General features: G+C 40.1%; 1 protein-coding gene across 2 annotated transcripts in view; it reads left to right on the plus strand.

Moving 5' to 3' along the window:
* The first annotated feature begins 359 nt into the window (after positions 1 to 359).
* Positions 360 to 20,311, plus strand: part of ZNF385D (zinc finger protein 385D) — a 428,747-nt gene continuing 408,795 nt past the window's right edge. For both annotated transcript variants that reach the window (XM_032108248.1, XM_032108256.1), the window contains exon 1: positions 360 to 496. In XM_032108248.1, the coding sequence (XP_031964139.1) occupies positions 394 to 496 (103 nt within the window). In that variant the 5' untranslated portion in view covers positions 360 to 393. The remainder of the gene's footprint in view (positions 497 to 20,311) is intronic.

Genomic DNA, 20,311 nt, shown 5'->3' on the forward strand with positions numbered 1-20,311 from the left:
GGACTTGCCGGCGGGCAGAAGGAGGTTTGTGCTGAGGGCTGTCATTTCCCAAGCATGGAATTCTTCTGATCCCAGGAGCCCATCGTCGCCGCCTCCGATGCTCTCCCTCCCTCCGGTACGAGCAGGGGGCTGGCGGCGCAGACCCGGCCGGGCAGGGGGGGCCGGGCGCCGTCCCCAGGGTTGCTCCCGGCGCCCCGGAGAGCGCGGCGGGGGTCGCGGGGCGGCGCTGCCCGGGCTGGGCGCTGCCCGCCCGCGCTGATTGACGCCGGCCCGGGCGGAGGCGGGTCCGCGGGGACCGCGCTGCTCCCGCCCGCCGCCGCCGCCGGGCAGCGGGACCCGCGCTCCGCCGCCGCCCCCGCGCTCTCCCGCTGGGATCGCGGTGCCGCCCGCGGCATGGCCGGCGCGCTGGGCAGGGGGGCGGCGTGCTGGCGGATGCGGAGCGCGGCGGGCGGCAGGAAGGAGAAGCCGCCGGGCGCCAAGCCCCAGCCCCGGCACGGTAAGGGGGCGGCCGCGGCGGGGCTCGGCGGGGCGCCCACCGAGGTGGGACGGGAGCCCCGAGGTCCGCGCGGGGCAGCCTCGAGGCCAACTTGCCTGTGACTTGTTTTACCCGTTCGGCTCCTGTGGGGCAGGGGGATCCTTTTCTCCTTTCCCTTCCAGCGGGTGCGGAGGGAGAGGAGCTCCTTGCTCCCAAATTCCGCCGAGCTGCGCCTTATGTCTTTTATTTGCCGAGGCGAAAGGAGAGGAACAGTGTTCGCGCGCGTTTTGGCATCTTGCTTTGATAACGGCTTGTTTGATTGTTTTTGCAGAAAGCATTTGCAACCTGGCAAACGCCAGTGACCCTGGGAAGAGTCTCTTTTGGCTTTCATGATCTTAATGCCCGGAAAGCACTGTTGAAAATTTTGCCCTGTGTGCTCTTGTCTCCTCCTCCCTTACTTGTTCGGGGAGACATGCTCTCTTCCAAGGCTAAGCAGCACACAGACAGTTCTCCCAAAATCAGATCCTGACTTTGAAAACATAGAAGGGAGTGGTGTTCCACGAACTATTGAAAACAAGTGTTGAGGTTCATGACCTTTGTGTGCTAAACACTGAATGCGGTTTACCCAGAGCCAAATCTGTCATGTACGGTTTCCTTACTGTACCGCTTGGCTGTCACCGTTCTCTGCTTTGAGGAACAAACCTAACTGTTTGTGGATCTGGTTGCAATGTCTGGAAATCTCTCTAGAGTTTGTTCTAGCTGTGTGTTCCCCCTTGAGTTTTAAATCCACTGTTCGGGTAAGTGTGTTTGCAGAAGTCTCTGACCTAATCCTTCAAGGGTAAGGTAGCAGCTTAAGTTGTGCTTGAGTTCTGCGTCAATTTGCGTTTGTTTGTTGTTGTATATGTTCGTCCCCAAAGTAACTTTGTGTCTTTCCCTGAGAAACTAATTTGGCTGAAGGAGTAATTTGTGCTCTTTACAAGTCCACAGATTGCTGTAGCTCATGCAGTACTCTTGATGACAAAGATGTTGGGATGACAGGGAGCCTGGCATCTCAGGTGCTGGCATTTGGAGAAGATGCTTGCTAAGGAAAATAATACACCCAAACGCAGGTCTGAAACGAATAGAAGCTCAGTATTTCTCCCACCGACTGTCACCTGGGTATTTCTGAGATAGAGTGCTTTTGCAGCAACACCTTCTTTTTCATTTTGCTTCTTTGTGCCCCTTTCACAAGCCAAAAGAGGAAGCAGACTAAAAGTCGGAGCAAAGATTTTGTCAGTGGTTGTCAAAAACCCTCTAAAATAAATACTGTGGGGAAAAAAAAGTGTTATCTAGTTAGACAATAAAAGTGATTGTTTAAAAATTATTGTAAATATTTATCCTATTAATGCTAAGTGTAATGCTGGTAATAGGGTAGTATCATTTTATCACATGATAAAAATAGTTGATAGGATTCCTTTAAGCTGTATACCTGCTATGTGTGGATATTATACAGTAGCTAGGCACATAGACCAAAATTCTGGATGCAGTGAATTTGGTGGGAATTTTGCCACTGACCTAAGAAGAGCCAGAATTGAACCAACAGACTGTGTAGTGTGAGGTGTCGGGCCAAACTGAAAACATTTGACTGATTCAGCTGTGCAGTTGTGGCAAAGTTTATAGCCCTGCATATGCTGCTATGGTAAATATATTATCATGATAGCTCTACCATAAAATTAGGGAGTTATAAAATAACTAGGTTCTAATTTACCTTAAGGAAAAAGGTGTAGTATGCTTCAGTCTATCAGGATTGCTTCTTATAACTGTTTTCTAAAGAATCATATGACACTAAATTCACATTTAAGTAATTGCTGCAACAACACAGAACACTGAATTACACTGAAGCCTGTACACTTTGCATCCTGATTAGATTTCAACTGTAATTTAAAAATAAGCACTCCATTATATTGTCCTTGCAAGGTGTACTAGACTTAGTTACCAGATCATTGACTAACAATTAACAGCTCCAAATGTAAGGTGAAAATGAAATTAGAGTAATTTGCATGTCCCTAATACTGATTGTGTGCTATAGGGAAGTATTTGGGGGGAAAACCAAAGAAGTGGTATTACTTTAGTATGCTTGCAAAATTTTCAAAGTTACAGAAACACTGTTTTCAACAATGGACTTTTAAGTTAATTTCAGCTTTTGTAAGCAGTATTGATCAATTCATCATGCAGGAACAGAGAATTTGCTTAAATGTTTCAGCAAAAGCATTAGAGGGGTTACAAGTAAGATATACCTAAAAGTAAAATTGTAGTATGTGAACTGCCAACAGTTTTTAACAAGCAAACAGACTGACAGGTTTGACTCATTCAGACCCTCATGCATTCAGTTATCAAAGTTAGGTGGGAACTGTTCACAAAAGAACTGTATGAAATACTTTCAAATCTCTGTTTTTGCTGCAAAACCACTTCAGTGATCCACGAGCCTGCATTGGTAAAAAGTGTCATAGCTCTATGGATCTCAACAGCACTGTTATGATTGACACCATCTGAAGACCATGCAAAATATTTCTGTGTATGTTAGGATTAAGATATGTTTATTTGGGCATCACTTAAGGGTCTAAATTGGCAGGGTGCATATTGAGTTGCAGCTGAGCAAACCTGCTATTTAACTGAGTCAAGTTACAAATATTTTCCAGCTTTGACATTCTTCTCACCTTTTATATGAGGAATTATGGAGACTTTTTTATACTTTTCTCTTATTTTAAAATACAAATATGAAAATTGCCCTGTGATCTCGTGTGTAATGGTTCTTGTTTTGTAGTTTCATACCATGTAAAGCATCATAAAGCTGAACTAGAATTTCCACCCATTGTGATCTAGACAGTAAATGAAGTCTTGTCAAGATTCCAACAAAAAGTTTGAGATCCTGTTGATATGATGAATACTAACAGTCTTGTAAAAAGTTTATTTTTGAATGATTTAGTGTTGGGTTAACATTGGCACCTTACCTGTAAAATCTCCAAAGAACTTGAAAACTGAGAATGGACAGCAACAGCTGGAATTCTATTACAGATTCTCTTTAGGCAGAAGATGTTATGAAGTAACATAATGAAAAATACGTAAACAAAGTAATATTTTAGTGTGCTGCTTAAGAAAACTTTGAAATACTTGTATGAGAAAACCTGCTCCCTTGAGGAGTAGATGTGGAAAGTTTGTGACTAAAAGCTATGAAACGGAAACAAGTTTTAAATTACTTGGTACCGCCAGAAATACCTTCTGGAGAGAAAGCAGTGTTTTATAACTCTTTTAAAGCTATGGTAAAAACAGTTACCAGGGAAAAACAGCACAAGTAAATAGTGCTGGATGTATGTATAGGAGTGTGTGTATCCACGTAGGTGAAGTTTTAGACAGAAAACAATTACTTTTAATTTATTTGATTTTCTTTTTTTTTAAAAAAGAGCTCACAAAATGTGCCATATTTAGACTGGCAAGTACAAGTCCTCTGTGCTTCAGCCAGCACAGTGAATTCAGTTGGTTTTATGCCAATATGTTGAACTATACCCAGGTAGGCTGGATAAAGGAATATGAGCTCTAACAACACAGACTTTTTTTTACCTGGATCTGCTGACTAATTTTAGTCTTTACCTGTCTAGAATTGTCACAGAATAAGACAAAAGCTGTTGTTGCCATGTTTGCTTGGTGTGATGGAAAGGTTGTAGTATGGGAAGGGTAGAAGTCAACACATTATTGCTGCAGAGATGTGGTCTCTTCTAACTGTGTTGAACTGCTGGGAGAATGGAGAGAGAAGGAAAAAAACCTCCCAAACCTGTTCATTGTTTTCCTCTTGTGTAAGCTTAGTTGCATGCCCATGTGCAAACACCCAGGTTGCTCCTGTAGTGGATTAATTCCACAGTTAACAGTAAGGCAATTAAATTGTGCTTGAGCTTTCCACTTTCAGATATTCTCATCTTTGTACATTTCTTCTTGAAATATTCAAGAATGTGCTTCAGTATTTTCTGTTGGTTTTTCCTTTTCTTCCTTCTCTGTCTCCTGGGAAATAACGTTGTTGGTCGTATTGAGGTAGTCATAACCAAATCTTCTGTTTTGCTCGAGGCATAGTTCTCTCACCTCACTTTTTACGTGTGCCTTATTGTAGTATTTGTGAAAGTAAATGTGTGAAATTAATGTAGGTGTTTTTATATATATGTGTATGTGCTTAATATAAAGTAATAGAAGTTTTCTTCTTGAAGCAAGAAAACGTATTTTCTGTGATCAGCTGGAATAAACTGCAGGTAGACTTTTAATATTGAAATATTTTTGTAGCCTGTATGGAATGTATGAACATTGACATTATTTTTTTTTACATCTACTGACACTTTGATGCTTCAGCCACTTTTGGAGTCTTGTTAGTAAGGGAGTGTACTGTGTAATGCAGACCTTGCTCTGAAGGCATGGCTTTCCAAACAATTGGATGGGTAAGGCTTTTGGCCTGGAGAACAAGAGAGGTTGGTTTGCCAAACATATTTTAACTTGATTAGCCTTTCCCTTTGTCCTTTGATGTAAGTGCTAGCTGTTACCTCTTTCTGTGGTTGTTTCTGTTTGTTTGTTTGTAAAAAAATTGTTTATTTGTTTCTTTTGCTTTGTTTTTCAAATTAATTCATTGTAAAAAAGGTAATACAACTAGTGGATGCCTCATTCATAGATGAGGATATTTATGAAACTGATAAAACCTAGAATTATAACTTCCACAATTAGAGAGAAGTAATCAGAGCTAAAAATCCATGGATTATTCTAAATTTGAATTTATGATATAATGACAAACCCACCCACTAGATCTTAGAAGCACACTCCAAATACAGTTTTATGATATTTATTTAGATCTAATTTTGGCACAGAAATGTAGTTAGGAAACCAAAGACTTCCCTTCCATTTCATACCCAGATATACTTTTCTGACTTCTTTTTTTTCTTTTTACAGAATATGTGGGTAGTTTTAATCAGACAGAGTCATAAGTCACCTTGCTGGGAAGTACAAGGTGTGATCTTAAAGGGAAAAAAAAAGAATGACTTTCCTGATCATTTGGCTTTTGCTGTTGAAAATTCTGAAGCTAGGTGAAATGATTACTCTGACAGAACTATAGAAACTATCTCATTTCAGTACATTCTGAAATATTTTACATTTTGAATAACCCTGGCTCAGGGGCATTTAATACTTGCCTCTGGAAGTTTCCAGTCCTAATATTCAATTTAACATCTCTGCCTTTGTCTTTCCATTTAGCCTTGCCATGTTAAAACAATGAATCATCTTGACCATTAACTACAGTTGGAATGCCTGTTTATGCACTGAATTTGTTTTGTCATGTTGCCTTAATAATTGATTGGAACTGTGGCAACTCCTGACAGCTTTCCCATATGAATTTGGGCTATTCCCAGTGCTGTTCTGAGCAGTAGAAGCATAAGCCATCCCCAGACCTGGAATGTCTTTATCTTCTAAGGGTTCAACTTGTTTTCTCATGAAACTGTAAGGTAGCATTTTCATTTTCTGTCTTCATGCATATGACACTGTGTAGGGGCTGTAATATTTCCTGTAACAGTTGAACAAGGAATATTGTTATTGTACATTCACTTTGACATATTCTGTTTTGTTGATGGATTTTAAATTGGTGCTGATTAAAATATTGAAGCATTAAATAGCAAGTGAATCAAAACTATAATGGCATTCTTTGAATAATTTAGAGAAGTGACATGGTGCAAAGGAAGCACCATGGGCTACAGGGCAGGGAGGCTGTGCCAGCAAACGCAAATTTATACCTCTTGCCTTGTGAGTGGGCTTGGAGATAGCACTCTGGTTGCTATTTAAGCAGCATTTTGAAAATAAATGCCCTTTTATTAAAAAGGGATTAACTGGCAGTTCCTTGACTCATTAAATAGCATTTGCCTTAATTATGTAGTAGTAAGTATCATTGAGAGTATTTTGCTTAATTCCATGAAAAAAACTTTGTTGCATTTGGAAGGCAAATACTGAAGGATCTACTTAATAAATAAGCCCAAAGTACTGTGTAAAATGTGTTCTTTTTAAGATGGCCTTGTGATCTTGTCTTGTGCACTGTAATGTCTAAGAATATTTTTTGTGTGCTCTTTATGACCAATTTTCATTGAGGTGTTGATGCCACATTCCTGTGGAAAGCATCAAAAAGGAGAAACGAGGAGTAGGAATTAGTGGGTAGAACTTTCTCCTGAAGGCAGATTAAAGTAGAATTGGTAGTTTGTGATAATGAACCCAAGAGCCTGTGGAAAAAAAGGAAGAAAAAAGAGTTGTTATAGTCAATGACTGCATTGCGCTTTGCTGTACAAACCATTCCAGTGTTTTGTTCAATGCTTATCACTCTGAAGCTCTGAAACTACAGAGCTGTCTTAACTGCTGGCATTTGTAGTGAGGGGGAGGAATGGGAGGTTGAGAAGAGATACTCCTTCTCCAGAAGTTGGGTTGAGTAAATTTGTGTAGTGTAACCAGATGTCCTCATCAGTTTCATCTCTTCGGCTGATAGGCGCTGTGGTTTCATGTGGGACGTCATGGTTGCTGCTAGACAAGAAGTGGGTGTGAGTAAAATTTTTTAGGAGGTAAGTGAGAGGAGGTTCTGTAAGGAGAAGCTGTACACAGAGAGATCAAGGGACCCCTGCAAAACATTCATATCAGCAGGACTGCAGAACAGATGAGATGCTGTATTCTGGGATGGGCAGAATGTTTCAAGACTTCTGCATCATTTTAAAATATAAGACATCTTCATAATCAAGTCCTGACGTCATTAATGAGTGGCTTGTAATGTTCAAACCCGAATTAGCGGGAACGGGAACACAATATTCAATTTTTAACTTAGAGGTGTGAATTTTTGGCTTTCTAGCTACTTGGAATTCCAAGAGATATTCAAGCATGTAAATCCATTTAAAAACCAAAGGAAAGTGGTTTTCTATAGAACACAATATATGTTTTAGGGAAACACGGTCTTTTCCAGTCCTGATGACGTTGGAATTCTGTAGATTCTCTAGGGCAGGACTGCTCCCAGTCCAGGTATTGATTTCAGTTAACGCTGAAGTAGCCTGAGGGATGGTCAGTTGTTTGTGTTAATGGTACTGCTGGGTGCAGCCTAAATTGCTTTGAGCATGTGGCCTACAAAGGCAAGTTCCAATGAAGCAAGAAAGAATTTACCACTGCTTTTATTCATTGTGCAGTTGTGGAGGATGTCTTGTTATTTTTCACTGAGAAGCGGTAATAATCTGATTAGAACAGCAGCATATATTGTTGGGGTTTTTGTTTGTGGTTGTAGTGTTTGTTTTCTTAATGTCCAGGCTGAAAAGCTAGTCCTAGCTCAATTACTTTAATTTTTGGGAGAGGACTATGTTGCAAATGTAAAGGAGGGAAAAAGATCACCTTACAGAAACGGTAGTGACTGGAGTGAGATTCTGATCTTGGAAGGGTTTGATCTCATGGGCTGTAGCTGCTTGCTATATGCACCAGATCAGTGAGCTGATTTTTCAGGCTTTCTGAATTCTTCTGTTTTGGCACTTGTTCCAGGGAGCGAGCACACAAATGATCTCACAGAAGAGATGATTAAGTAACACCTGAGTTTTTCAGAGTTCTTAGCAGCATTGAGCAGTTGTTTCATTGCAGGGAGGGTTAAGCTGTAGCTACATCCTTGACTAGCTTATTTTCCCACTTATTCCTGCACCAACACAGTGCCAGTTTGATGGCAGATGGACATTTTTAGCCCAAGGCTTTTGTATTCTGCAAACTCAAACTCCATTTTATGATTTTCTCAGCATAAAAGGAAAGTGGCAAAATTATTTATTGATATATTTAGACAATCGTATTATGACTTTGGTGTGGGGGTTTGTTTGTTTTGGGTTTTTTTAAGATCTAGTTAAAATATTTAGATCCATTAAATTCTGATTGTATTCAGCATATCCAGTGGAAACCTGAGGAATATGCAGAATGATTCAGGTTGGAAGGATCCTAAGGAAGATCTCTAGTCCAGTTTCCTGCTCTGTGTCAGCTGTGAGATCAGACCAGGTTGCTCAGGGCTTTCTTCAATCCAGTCTTGAAAACATCCAACGAAGGCATGCACAAAATCTGGCAACTGGTTACTTTTTCACATCAAAATGCCAAAGAGACCCTGATAACTTTAGAAAAGTGTGAGTTCTAGGTAATGGCCATCTTCCTAGAAATAAGCCCAGGTGTAAGAGGTGCTAAATCGATTCCACTGATGATCTGAAGTACCACTTGCAAAACATAATGCAAGCTGCCTTATTTTAGGATGTTCCAGAAAAGATACCATGGAAAGCTAATAATTTGCTAATATCCATAGTGCTTTGAATAAAAAGAATTATAACTATTCCTAGGCTTGCAACCCCCTATCTGAGTTCACCTAGGAACTTAGTTAACTTTTTGAGAAATACAGAAGAGTAGGCCAGCTATCTGGCCATTCAACTATCTGCCTAAATCAGAAGTGCAGGTAAGATTTTGTGACAAGAAGGGTCTTGGCAACCTGAGGAACTGAAATATTCCAGTGCCGTTATAGCACAGAAGTCTCTGGTCATTATGGAAAGAGTCTGAAAGACAATGCTTTACTGTTTTTGGTGATCTGTGGGGGGGGGTGTGTGTGTTTGTTTTGTTCTCTTTGGGTTTGTTTGTTTTGATTTGGGTTTTTTTTTGGCCCCCCACAGGTTCCCAGCTTTGGAGCAGTAGTGTGGCTGCTGGTTCTGATGTTCCGCTTGACACCCTGCCCACAGGGTGGGTGGGTTTCTCTGGGTGTCCCCTGTGTCTGGCTTAAGCAATCTGACAAAGAACCTGCAGCTCCACTGCATCTTTATGTCCTGGTATCTTCTTCTGTACAAGCCTACAAGTGATTTTTACTATTTTCCAACAATATTCCTATGTAAGAAAGTTCCATGCAACATAGCCTGCATGCAGTAGTACAACCTTGCTGGTAATATATTTTCCTGATATAAAAGAGTACTGTTTTTCTTTACAAAGCACATTATAACTTTTGGTATTAACTGCCATTGTCTCACATATCCTAATTAATTCAGCTATTTGGTATAATTAATTTGTTAATGCTTCTGCAGTCATGTAATAGGATACATTGGTCTACCGGCAGTCTCAAGGCACTCATGTTAAAAAATTGTTTAGAGACTCACTTTCTTATTTAATAATATTTTAATAAGACCTTGGGATTTTTTCTCTTCCTTGTCTTGTCCTCAAGTATTTGTTTGTTGTTTTGTTTTCTTTAAATCTGACATCTGATTTTATCTTCGTCCCACTGCTTTTCGCGGGTTTTGTTTTTAACAAGTAGATGGGTAAGCAGATATGATTCAGAAATCTTTGATCAATGGTTTTCCTTGAAGCCTACACTCCTGGTAATGCTTCAGGTGTCAAAGCTAGGGGCAAAAGATGGTTGAGCAACTAGTTCAGTAAATAGAAGTAATTTATGATTTTCCTAATGTAGGGAAAAAATAAGAACTCTATCTGCTATCAAAGTTGTGAAAATTGGGCAGTGGCTGAATTTGTGATGCAAATCCCAAGATGGATTTCTCCCATTTCTAATATTTTACGTGTTTCTTGAGAGTTAGCATTCATACTTCAACAGTTGTTTTTTAAAACGTGTCTGTGTTTGAGAAAGGGTGTGTGAAGCCAATCCATACAGTAGAAGGAATTGCAATGAACTAATAGCTTTTTCAGGAATGTGTGTTCTCTGGTCATAACTTACGGAGACTTGAAGCTGGCACAGAGAAATGTAGGGTATGAAGGGTGCCATGAAGAGCTTTCATTGTCAGAGCAGCGCTGCACAGTGCGTGTCTGTGTTTACCACACTTTGTCGTTTGTATGTTTTTGCTACAGAAGATGACAGCAATCACAGCAGGCACTCCTGAGCAGCGTGGCTGGGAACTCTGCTGCCATCTGTGTTAGCGCTGCCTGTTCCTGTTGTGTGCTTGTTTCCATATGTATAGTTTAGCACTTAGTCTCTATCACTATTGGAGTAGTATATCTGAAAACAGTTGTGATAATTAGAGTTGATGGCAAACAGTCATGTAGGAAGTTAATTAATTTGTTTTCAATGTATGTGCTCTGTTTTTATTTCTTTTTTTTTTCTTTAATATCTCCTACTCCTTTAGAAACATTTCATGAGATACTACTGCTCATTCCAGACTTGAACTCATCATTTTTGGCTTTGAACATCGTAATAACCTCCACAGCAACCACTGTGATGCCATAAACAGAGGGTTTGACTTCAGGTGAAGAATGTAGGCAGTAAAAGCAGAATAACCCATAAAGGAAAATGTGGGAGGATGGGAAGGACAGGGAAAGTGATTATTCTAGCTTTCTGTGTAGTGATACACTACCCATCCCCCCGGAACTTTTATTTTTTTAATCTTTACTGATAGCTGAAAGATAATAAATTCTTTTAAGATGTCAGAGTAGAATTTCCATTTTAGACAGTATAATTGAAAATATATACAAGTAATGGAGTTTTATTCTGCATAAGGTTTCTTTTTCTCTCTTTCCATTCATTTTTAAAAAATCACTTTAGTAAATCCACTGTGGGAGGATAGTTTTGCTGCTGTACTTTTCCCAGGATGCAGCAAAAGAAATTGCATTTGCAGTTCACAGAGAATGAAATTAGACTTGCTCTGTCCTGATGATCCACTACTCCTACACCCAACACATTTCTGGGAGAGACTCTTGCATGCTGTAAGAGACAGTGCCCTGATTGTACTTGCACCTGCTCTTGTGCATGAAGGAACAGGCACGTACTTGGGCCCACGTACCCCCAAATTAGAATTAGGCACTGTATGGAGTACCTCTGTGTGAGTGTCTGCCTTCTCTCTGAGGCGTCATTCTTGGAAGGGGAGACTTCAAATGTATCACTTTGTTTGCTTATAGGGGCTGAGACAACTTTATGTTCTGTAATAGATTTATACCTGCTCAGAAATACCATGGTCTCAGAGAGCATCAGGTAGTTGAAGGATATCCGTTTTTATCTTGCATATTCACAACATAGTTGGGTGCTGACTGTAGTATCAGTAAAAAGTAATTGGGAAATGCAAATCTCATTGTAGCATCCAGAAGAGTGGACTGTCACTTATTTTGTTTTAGTTGGATGGTTGACAGAATGGCACACACTCCTTTTTCTTGTTGAGTAATAAAATCTTTCTCTTTAACCCTTCAGCCATCCATCCAATAGAGATTATATACATAAACTTTTACTTCTAGTCTTTTGTATCTGGCCAGTTCTTTCCTTTGGTCTATGGCTTCTCAAAAGCAGCTTCAGTTAGACAAACACTCAAATGACCTTAGTGCTCATGGAGCAACTTAAGTACCTGTGTGCCAGACCACACAGCAATAAGTATTTCCTTTTCTTGCGGAACAGAAATTGAATGCCTATAATGCCTATAGAGAAAAAATTCTTCAATAAGAGCAGAGAAAGCCCAAGGATCAGCAAGGATCTCCATTTAATATAATGCTGATCCTGTGCTCCACAAAGCTGGTTAATGTGAGGAGACTTACACTAGATATGTATCTTATATATATCTATATCTATGTAGGTATATATATAAAATGAGCACTTTCTATTCAACAATTCTAGCAGTTTTCATTTACATTTCAAAGGCAGAGAGAGAATGAGAGTACTCGTATCTGTAATTTCAATATTCTGATAGTCCCTCCATCTGGATGGTGGTTCCTGTGAAACTGACACAGTCTGGACAGTTTTCATCAATTTAATTTGTTCCATCTTCTCAGATGAGCCTTTAATCTCCTGTTTGCTGATCCTGGGTTTATAATCAGATTTGACAGTGATAGAATGGCAGTAAATATCTTGATATAAAAGTCTATAACATAGTAGAATTTTTGTTTCTCTCCTTACTCCTTGGTGAGGTGAAATTTTATTTGTGAAGTGTGAATAACTTTGAAGCATAAAGCTGCCTAGTTTCAGGCCATTTTCAGGTGCATCTGTTAACAAGTGAGATGTTTATTATTTTTTTCCCTCTCAAAAAAGGCAAGTAAAAGGCTTATTTGTTACCTGCTTCTTAATATTTTAGGAAATGAATTTGATGTCAACTTGACTAGTTATTCTGTTTCCCAAGAGGTTGATAACATACTGTTCCAAATAAGATCTAAATAATAAATATTCGACCTGTGGATATAATTTTCATTCCTAAATAAAGCCATTCCTGAATAATTTTAATGCTGTCGACAAAAACCTTATAGTTAAGTGAATGAAAATATGTTTAACAGCTGCATTTAGCAAAAGCCTGTTCATGATTTGGGGTTTTTTTTCACTGTTTTGTATGCATGTGTTGGCTGCATAATTTCTGTATCTATTTTGCTTCCCATCAAAGTGGAAAAATCCTTTCTCTTTGCTTTTTAAGCCATCCTCTGCATAATCTTACAGGTCAAATTAATGGTAAAAATATTCAAAATAGAAGGTTGGAGATACACACAAAACGACGAGCATACCCAGGTGAAGTGCAACCGGTGCGTGTGGAATAAAGAAATGTTGCCCAAACTATAAGCTGTAATCAGTCGTGTTTCATTTAATAAAGCTTTTTTTTCTTTCCTTGAATAATTTTACCTGGCTGTGTCTCTCCTTTAGTTTTTATATTCTTATTTATAATTTTGGCATTATCCCATTGTAGCCTATCTGCCTGTACTTAATCTTGGGAGGAGAAATACTCTACACTGCCATATTTTCTTTCTTTCTCTCACTCTTCTTTTCATGATACACTAATTTCCATGTTTTTACTGTTCCAAAAATTCTTCCCCTTTATTCAGTTCCCATAACCTCAGTTAAATCTGAGCTTCACTGTCAGAGACAAGAATTTAAATGTGGTTTTTCCCCTGCTGCTTAAGCCTTTGCCTTTCCTTTTCAGGATTTGGTGTTCCTGCCACCTGTGTATTCAAATGTCCATCTGGCATACTACAGAGTTTTCTAATTATTTATATATATATATATATATATATGTGTGTATATATATGGCTGAGATATAAATGTTAATTTTCTTAAAGAAATTTGTGATGGTTTTCATGTGTGTGAAATTATTCCGTTTTTTTCTTCACAATTGTAATGAGAGTCAAAATTGTCAGCCCAATGAGCTCCAAATTCCACACTTGCTTATATAATAGTCCTGTAATTTTCATTTATGCTTTCTCTGCTTTCTCCTGGTTTTATGCCAATAACTCCAGGAAGATCAAACATAGTAAACTTTCTGGGTATAGCTTCAGAGATAGAACAGAAGATTCTGAGGAAACCATGCTCCTAACTATACACTTCAAGCCCAAACTCCAATCATGAGATGTACAGAGAAGTGCTGGTGATGATTGTCCTCTTGGGAAGCTGCTGTTTTCCTTGATGTTGCTGTTGGAAGAGGTCTTTGTTGTTTTGGGTACACATGAGTTAGAGAACTCTGGAAATTGCTGATAGAGAGAATCTGATTTAGGACATTCCCACAGATTTTGCGGGGGTAGGGAAGGACTGCATTAGTGCTCATCACTGACAAATGGTAAGAACCTTTTTTATTGGGTTATTGTTTCTGACAGTTTCATCCAGCTGCCTTTTCGGTTCTCTCTGGACATGCTGTTACAGAACTTTGAGAAGCAAATTGAAAAGTTGCATGCAGTAAATGAGCAGTGCAAGTTCCTTATTAATGCTACTTTTCCCTTTGGCAAGCTTTTCCACTTCAGAGAGTATATTTTTTCCCCTGCACTTAGAATTAATTTTGTATGCCTTGACAGCCAAATTATTTGATGTAGGAGTAAAACATCACATCTGTCCCCCACTGAAGCGGAACACTTGGACTGAGCTGGTCCTACCAGTGCACAATAGCATCAAATGGTCCATGGGCCTGAAGAAAATCTTCTGGTAGGAGGGAATTGCAATGTGTATGGGCAAATACAAAGCTGAGATGGAGTTAACAAATGGGGATGTGTTGCATTTATGTTCAGCATGCAGGCAAAAGTGATAACCATCATTGTTCATGCCAGCATGTAGCTGACTTTTAATTAGCTTGGAATTATGCTTTTGCTGGTTTAGGTGAAGGACGGTAAAGATTTTTTCAGCTGAAAATAAACTGCCTGAGATTTTTGGAGAGATTATTACTGAAACCAACACAATTCCTATAAAAACTTGAATTCTATACAACATATAAATTATTTTTTATATATGTTATATCCATGTATAAATTAAATATTCATGTATAAGAATAGAGTGCCTGTTGTGGAAAAGAATGTGCACAACTCCATATGAGAGGGGATGCAGCAATGCCTGACTCAACCAGTTGTAAGTGGTTTTCTGGCAGTGAGTGAAGTGCTGAATTTAATGATTTAAACATACAGGGACCTATAGGCAGTGTCTGCCCAGTGGTTATTTACATCTGAGAAATGGGAACAGGTATCCAAGGAATTTACTGAGGTAAGGTAATAGGTTTTTGAGTGTGCAGAAAGATATATGTACTCTGGGGAAAAGTAGCATGTGATCAAATCTGAATGCATAGGGCTTGAATGTTGTTGGCACTTTGTAAAATTGCTTATCAATATCTTTTTGAGTAAACAATTTACTTTAGCAAGTGTGCAATATTTTTAAGTGATGAAATAAATATGATAGCAGTGATAAGGAGGGTGATAGCAAAGAGTGTAACAAAACAGTAGAATTAGGACACCAAAGCCTCACACACGAGGTTTTATTTCCAGATACAGAACATTCTGCAACTGAGCCTGCACAATGTGAGTGTAGTATATTTACAAATGAGATGTGGAAAAGAGAAAATATTTAACTGGACCAAAAAAGCAAAAATGCGTATAATATACAGTGGTCAGCAATAATGATCATTCCAGTTCATCAGTTGAAAAATATATTTGACAAATGTCCTAATCACAGAATAAAACAGCAGAGAGAGAGTGTTCTAGTTTTCCTTTAATCAAAGCCAGGAAGCAAATGAGAATCCTGAACTGAAAGTCTTTGGGTATCTCTGCCTATGGAAACTGACAGGTCTCCCAGTAGGAATATGATGGTTTGTGAAAAATGTAATTCATAAAGTGGAACTGTTGCATGTTTGTATATCTGTGGAATTTATCTATTTTTTAAAACATAGAGGAAAACAGTGAGGGCAGCTTTTCCCACATAAAGTTCAAATCATTAGATTAGCTACTAGGATAACTAAATGAGCAACTTGTTTTAGTAGTACCTGTAAGAAAACAGAAAACCATAGAAGACCTGCATCTTTCAATACCCAGTTAACACTGAGCAAGTAGTGAACAAAGAGTGACTGTCAGTACTCATGAAAAATATACCTACTGAGCAGTCCAGGTTGAAAGGGAGATGTGTTGGGGTTTTTTTTGTTTGTTTGTTTCGTTTTGTTTGTTTTTTTCTCTTGTAAGTTCAGAAACACGATTCTCGCACAGAGATAGTTGGGCTGCACCTAGAACTTTTTGTATCTGCCAGAAGATATCACTAAATAAGAATGTCTTTGGAATTAGCCTGGCATTTGGGATGTTTCAGAGGAAATGGAACCAGGCACTAGGGGAACTCTTAGATGTTGATGTTGTCGCTGGTTATGTTCTTGTTGCAAGGAAAGGAGAAGTCAGGGAAGAGGCAGTAGAATACTGTGATGTTGGGTTGTAGCAGCTCTGTGGGGCACACCAGGCAGTGCATGTGTCTAAATGAAAGGATGAAAGGCAAGGGTAGCACTTGTGGGAAACCAAAGGAAGATCAAAGTAAATCCTAAGGGTGTCAGTGGTTCCAAACCTTTGTGGAAACAGCAATGTTAGCTACACTGTGATAGTTCTGGAAATTCCCCAAAACAGGCGCCAGTGTAAAGACTGTACATGGTGGGGTTTGCCAGCAGAGTCTTCAGAGACATAGGAAGCTACAGCAGAGTAAAATTGGTAACAGCTCTACCTAAAAGACCAGTGGTCTGGGTTAAAATGGCAGATCCCTGGCTGAGATGGTGTGACAGCTCACATTACTTGAGAGCCAGATAGAAGCACAAGGACTGGCAGTGGGTTAGATGAACTGGATCCTGTATTGCCTCTTGCAGTCCATGGCACTACCATAAAGCAGGCAACACGTGGAAGTAATTCATTCCAATCTTCCATGTGTATGTCTCAGCCTCTTATTTCTGCTTTTCCTGGTTCCCTGACAAAACTTCCTTCTCCACGTTGTCCTAGGCTTATTAACACTTTCAGTACCACCTATATTTTCTTATTCTACTCTGTCTTCTAAGCCATTCGCATCCAGTAATCTTTTCCAGATTTGTGGGCAAAAAATATGTGTTCCTAGTCTAATTTTCCCAAAAAGTCTTTAGCCATGTCCCCACAAAATTCCACCTGGGACAGACATAGAACAAAAAAAAATGTCCTTGCAATCAAAGTTTGGCGAAGTTCTAAGCTGGTAATGGGGTTTTCCTGATTGGAAATGATGGCAGCATTGATGTGCAGTGCTACCAGGGCTATTACACTGCCTTGTAATGACATCTTTTCATGTGGATTCTGACTAAAGAATTGTCAAAAGTTCGAAGGACCAAATTATGCCTAGCACTCACACCTTGGATTAATAGGAGGCATTTGATAGAAAGGGACTTACTAAGATAGATGGAAAACAAAAATACACTTCTGTCTGACCATTGCCCACACTTAGAGATGGCAGTCAAGGACAATATGTCTAAAGGAACAAATGCATTATTTTTTTTTCTCTTAAATGTATTGTGTGTTTGATAGTGTTTGTAGGTTTTGTGTAGATCTTGTGCAATAATAATTAAAAATTAAATTGAGATATTGTGTGATTTCAAAAAGGATGCAGATACAAGAGATGAACATTCATTGGATTTCCTTTTGGCCCTGTGTATATTTACTTGCAGGGAAATTCAGCATGGACACGAAGATGCCCTATTTATAGTCTATTTTGAGCCTCTGTCTTTAACTGAATGAAATAAATATATGTATTTATTACATTTTCCTTTTTATTTCAAAACAGCCCAGCCAGGGAGTAGAACAACTGTCTTCTAGTAAGTTCCTACTTTGAGTAGAAAGTTTGTATCCAGAGTAACTCTCCCACTTCAGGCAGTTTTGCTCTTAACCCAGATGAGATAACTTTACACCTGAATTAGTTTGTGTGTCATTCACTGTTTCAGTGTGGGTACACAGCCAGTTTTGCTCCCTTGCTGTTGTAATTGTTGTGAAATTAATGCAGCTGAAATAATAAAATTTCAAAATTGCCAAGCTTTTTACTTCTGTGTTCATACCTATAGTAGTCCAGAGGCCCTAGACTCTCTTGAGAGTGACAAGATATGTTCTGGCAATGTTAACACTGAAATGCAAAATTCTTTGCATATCTGGAAGCATGAATGAAGGAATTCACTAAAGGACTAGGGCTACTTCAAAACAAGCAAGCAGGCAAGGGAGCAAGCAAAGACTGTACCACAGGAGGGCTGTCAGAATACAGGCTGCCTTGGTGCCTGGAGTGTTTGATGAAGTTCAAGTATAAAAGCAGGCTCGTATGAGAAAAGCACCACATTGCCTGAAACATGTGTCTTAGATGCAGTAAGTTCATTGTGTCCTGAAGGCAGATTTAGGCCAAATGTCTTCTTTCCCAGTGCTTCGTTCTAGATACGCCACTGGAAGGAGCTTAAACATGCCAGTTGTTCATAATCTCTGGCACTGTTGAGCAGCAATCCTGTTAAGATAGTGGAATGAGTGGACATCCGTAGTCTTCAAACACAGAGGAGAACAAGGAAGAATTTTTTCCTGTTATTTTATTCCCTGCATTAAAAACTGAAATTTTCCAGGGATGACTGAAATAATAGTGAGGGCTGGTATATTTGGTTTGTGTGTCAAGGTCTTGTTAGCAGTGGGGGGGCTACAGGGGCAGCTTCTGTGAGAAGCTGCCACAAGCTTGCCCTGTGTTTGATAGAGCCAATGCCAGCTGGTCCCAAGATGGACCCACAGCTGGCCAAGGCTGAGCCAGTCAGAGATGGTAGTAATGCCTCTGGAGTAACAGATTTATCAAGTGAAAAAACCCCTGCTGCACAATGGCAACAGGAGCCAGAGAGAGAAGTGAGAATATACAAAACAACTCTGCAGACACCAAGGTCAGTGGAGAGGGTGGGGCAGGAGGTGCTCCAGGTGCCAGAGCTGAGATTCCCCTGCAGCCCATGGTGCAGACTGTGGTGAGGCAGCTGTGCACCTGCAGCCCATGGAGGTCCATGGGCGTTCAGAGATCCACCTGCAGCCTGTGGATGAACCCACACAAGAGCAGGTGGATGTGCCTGGAGTGGACTGTGACCTCATGGGAAGCCTGCTCTGGAGCAAGGTCCTGGCAGGACTTGTGGACCTGTGGAGAGAGAAGCCCACACTGGATCAGGTTTGGTGGCAGGATTTGTGACCCTGTGGAAGGGGCCCACACTGAAGCAGTTTGTGAAGAACTGCAGCCCGTGGGAAGGACTCATGTCTCCCATGAGATGGACCCCATGCTGGAGCAGGGGAAGACTGTGAGGAGTCCTCCCCTGTGGAGGAAAGAGTGGCAGAGATGGTGTGTGATGAATTGGCCACAGCTCCCATTCCACATCCTCCTGTGGTAGAGAAAATGTGGAGTGAAATTGAGCCTGGGAAGAAGGCAAGGCTGGGTGGAAGATGTTTTAACATTTGGTTTTATTTCGCATTTTCCTGCTCTGATCTGATTGATAATAAATTAGTTAATTTCCCTGAGCTGAATCTGTTTTGACCATGACAGTAATTGGTGAGTGATCTCTCCCTGTCCTTAGCTCAATCCATGAGCCTTTTGATGTATTTTTTTCTTCCCAGTCCAGCTGAGGAGGGGAGTGATAGAGCAGCTTTGGTGGGGATCTGGCATCAAGTCAGTGTCAGCCCACCACAGCTGGGATAACTTACAAAGTTTGAAGCAGGTGGGAAAAAAGTTGAAAATGGGCATCAGGGTAATCTTGGCCAGCACTGTGACCACCCTGGCATTAGAAATCTCTCACAAAGGCTGATTGGAGAAGAGCTGAAAATGGAGGTGAATAAGCTCCCTTGGAAGTAAGGTTTTCCTGTTTTTCTGCTGGTCTAGCAAGATGAAATGATTCATACCATGGTCACATATGTGACAGAGAGGAATGGGACTGCATGGTTGGGACAAAAATGCAGGTTTGGCAGCCACAGTTAGACTCCCTTGGACTGCTTCAGGCATACCACATTAGGTGACAAGTCACTATCCTGTAGCTGCAAAAAGGGCATGAGCATTAGGCAATGCTTATGCCATATTTTCCTTTTCCCATTGCCATATCATGTTTTTTACTCCTTTGCAATTTAAGCCTTTTGAATGCATGCCTCAGAGCAATGTGGTGATTGTTTGTGGAGTTTCACAATATATTATATACTCTATTACCCACTCTTTCAATCCAGAGCATGCTAGTTATTGCACCAGGACTCTGTATGAAAATGCTTTATGATCACCCAAGTGCTCATAAGATAATGTAGGAAAGTCATCTGATACAAGAGGGAGGAAAATGACATGGACCATTTATTGATGCTGGTATGGAGAATTTAACTGAAAAAAATAGTTTTGTTTAGAGTGTCTTCGAAGAGTTCAGAGTAGCACAGCCATTATGGAGAAAAGTCTTAAATAGCTGCTGAGAATCTGAGACATCTGTAAGGAGTGAAAAAGGGTAAAGAAGATGTGGTTTTGATCCCTAGAATAAATACCAGGAGAAGGTCAAGAGAGTGCATTAGCTGAGGGAAGTACCTTGAAAAAGGCAGGGTCATGCAGGAAGGGCATTTGGGGAAACACTGAAAAAAGTCTTGAGGAGACTG

Source organism: Corvus moneduloides, chromosome 1 (assembly GCF_009650955.1).
Source record: "Corvus moneduloides isolate bCorMon1 chromosome 1, bCorMon1.pri, whole genome shotgun sequence".
Lineage (NCBI taxonomy): Eukaryota > Metazoa > Chordata > Aves > Passeriformes > Corvidae > Corvus > Corvus moneduloides.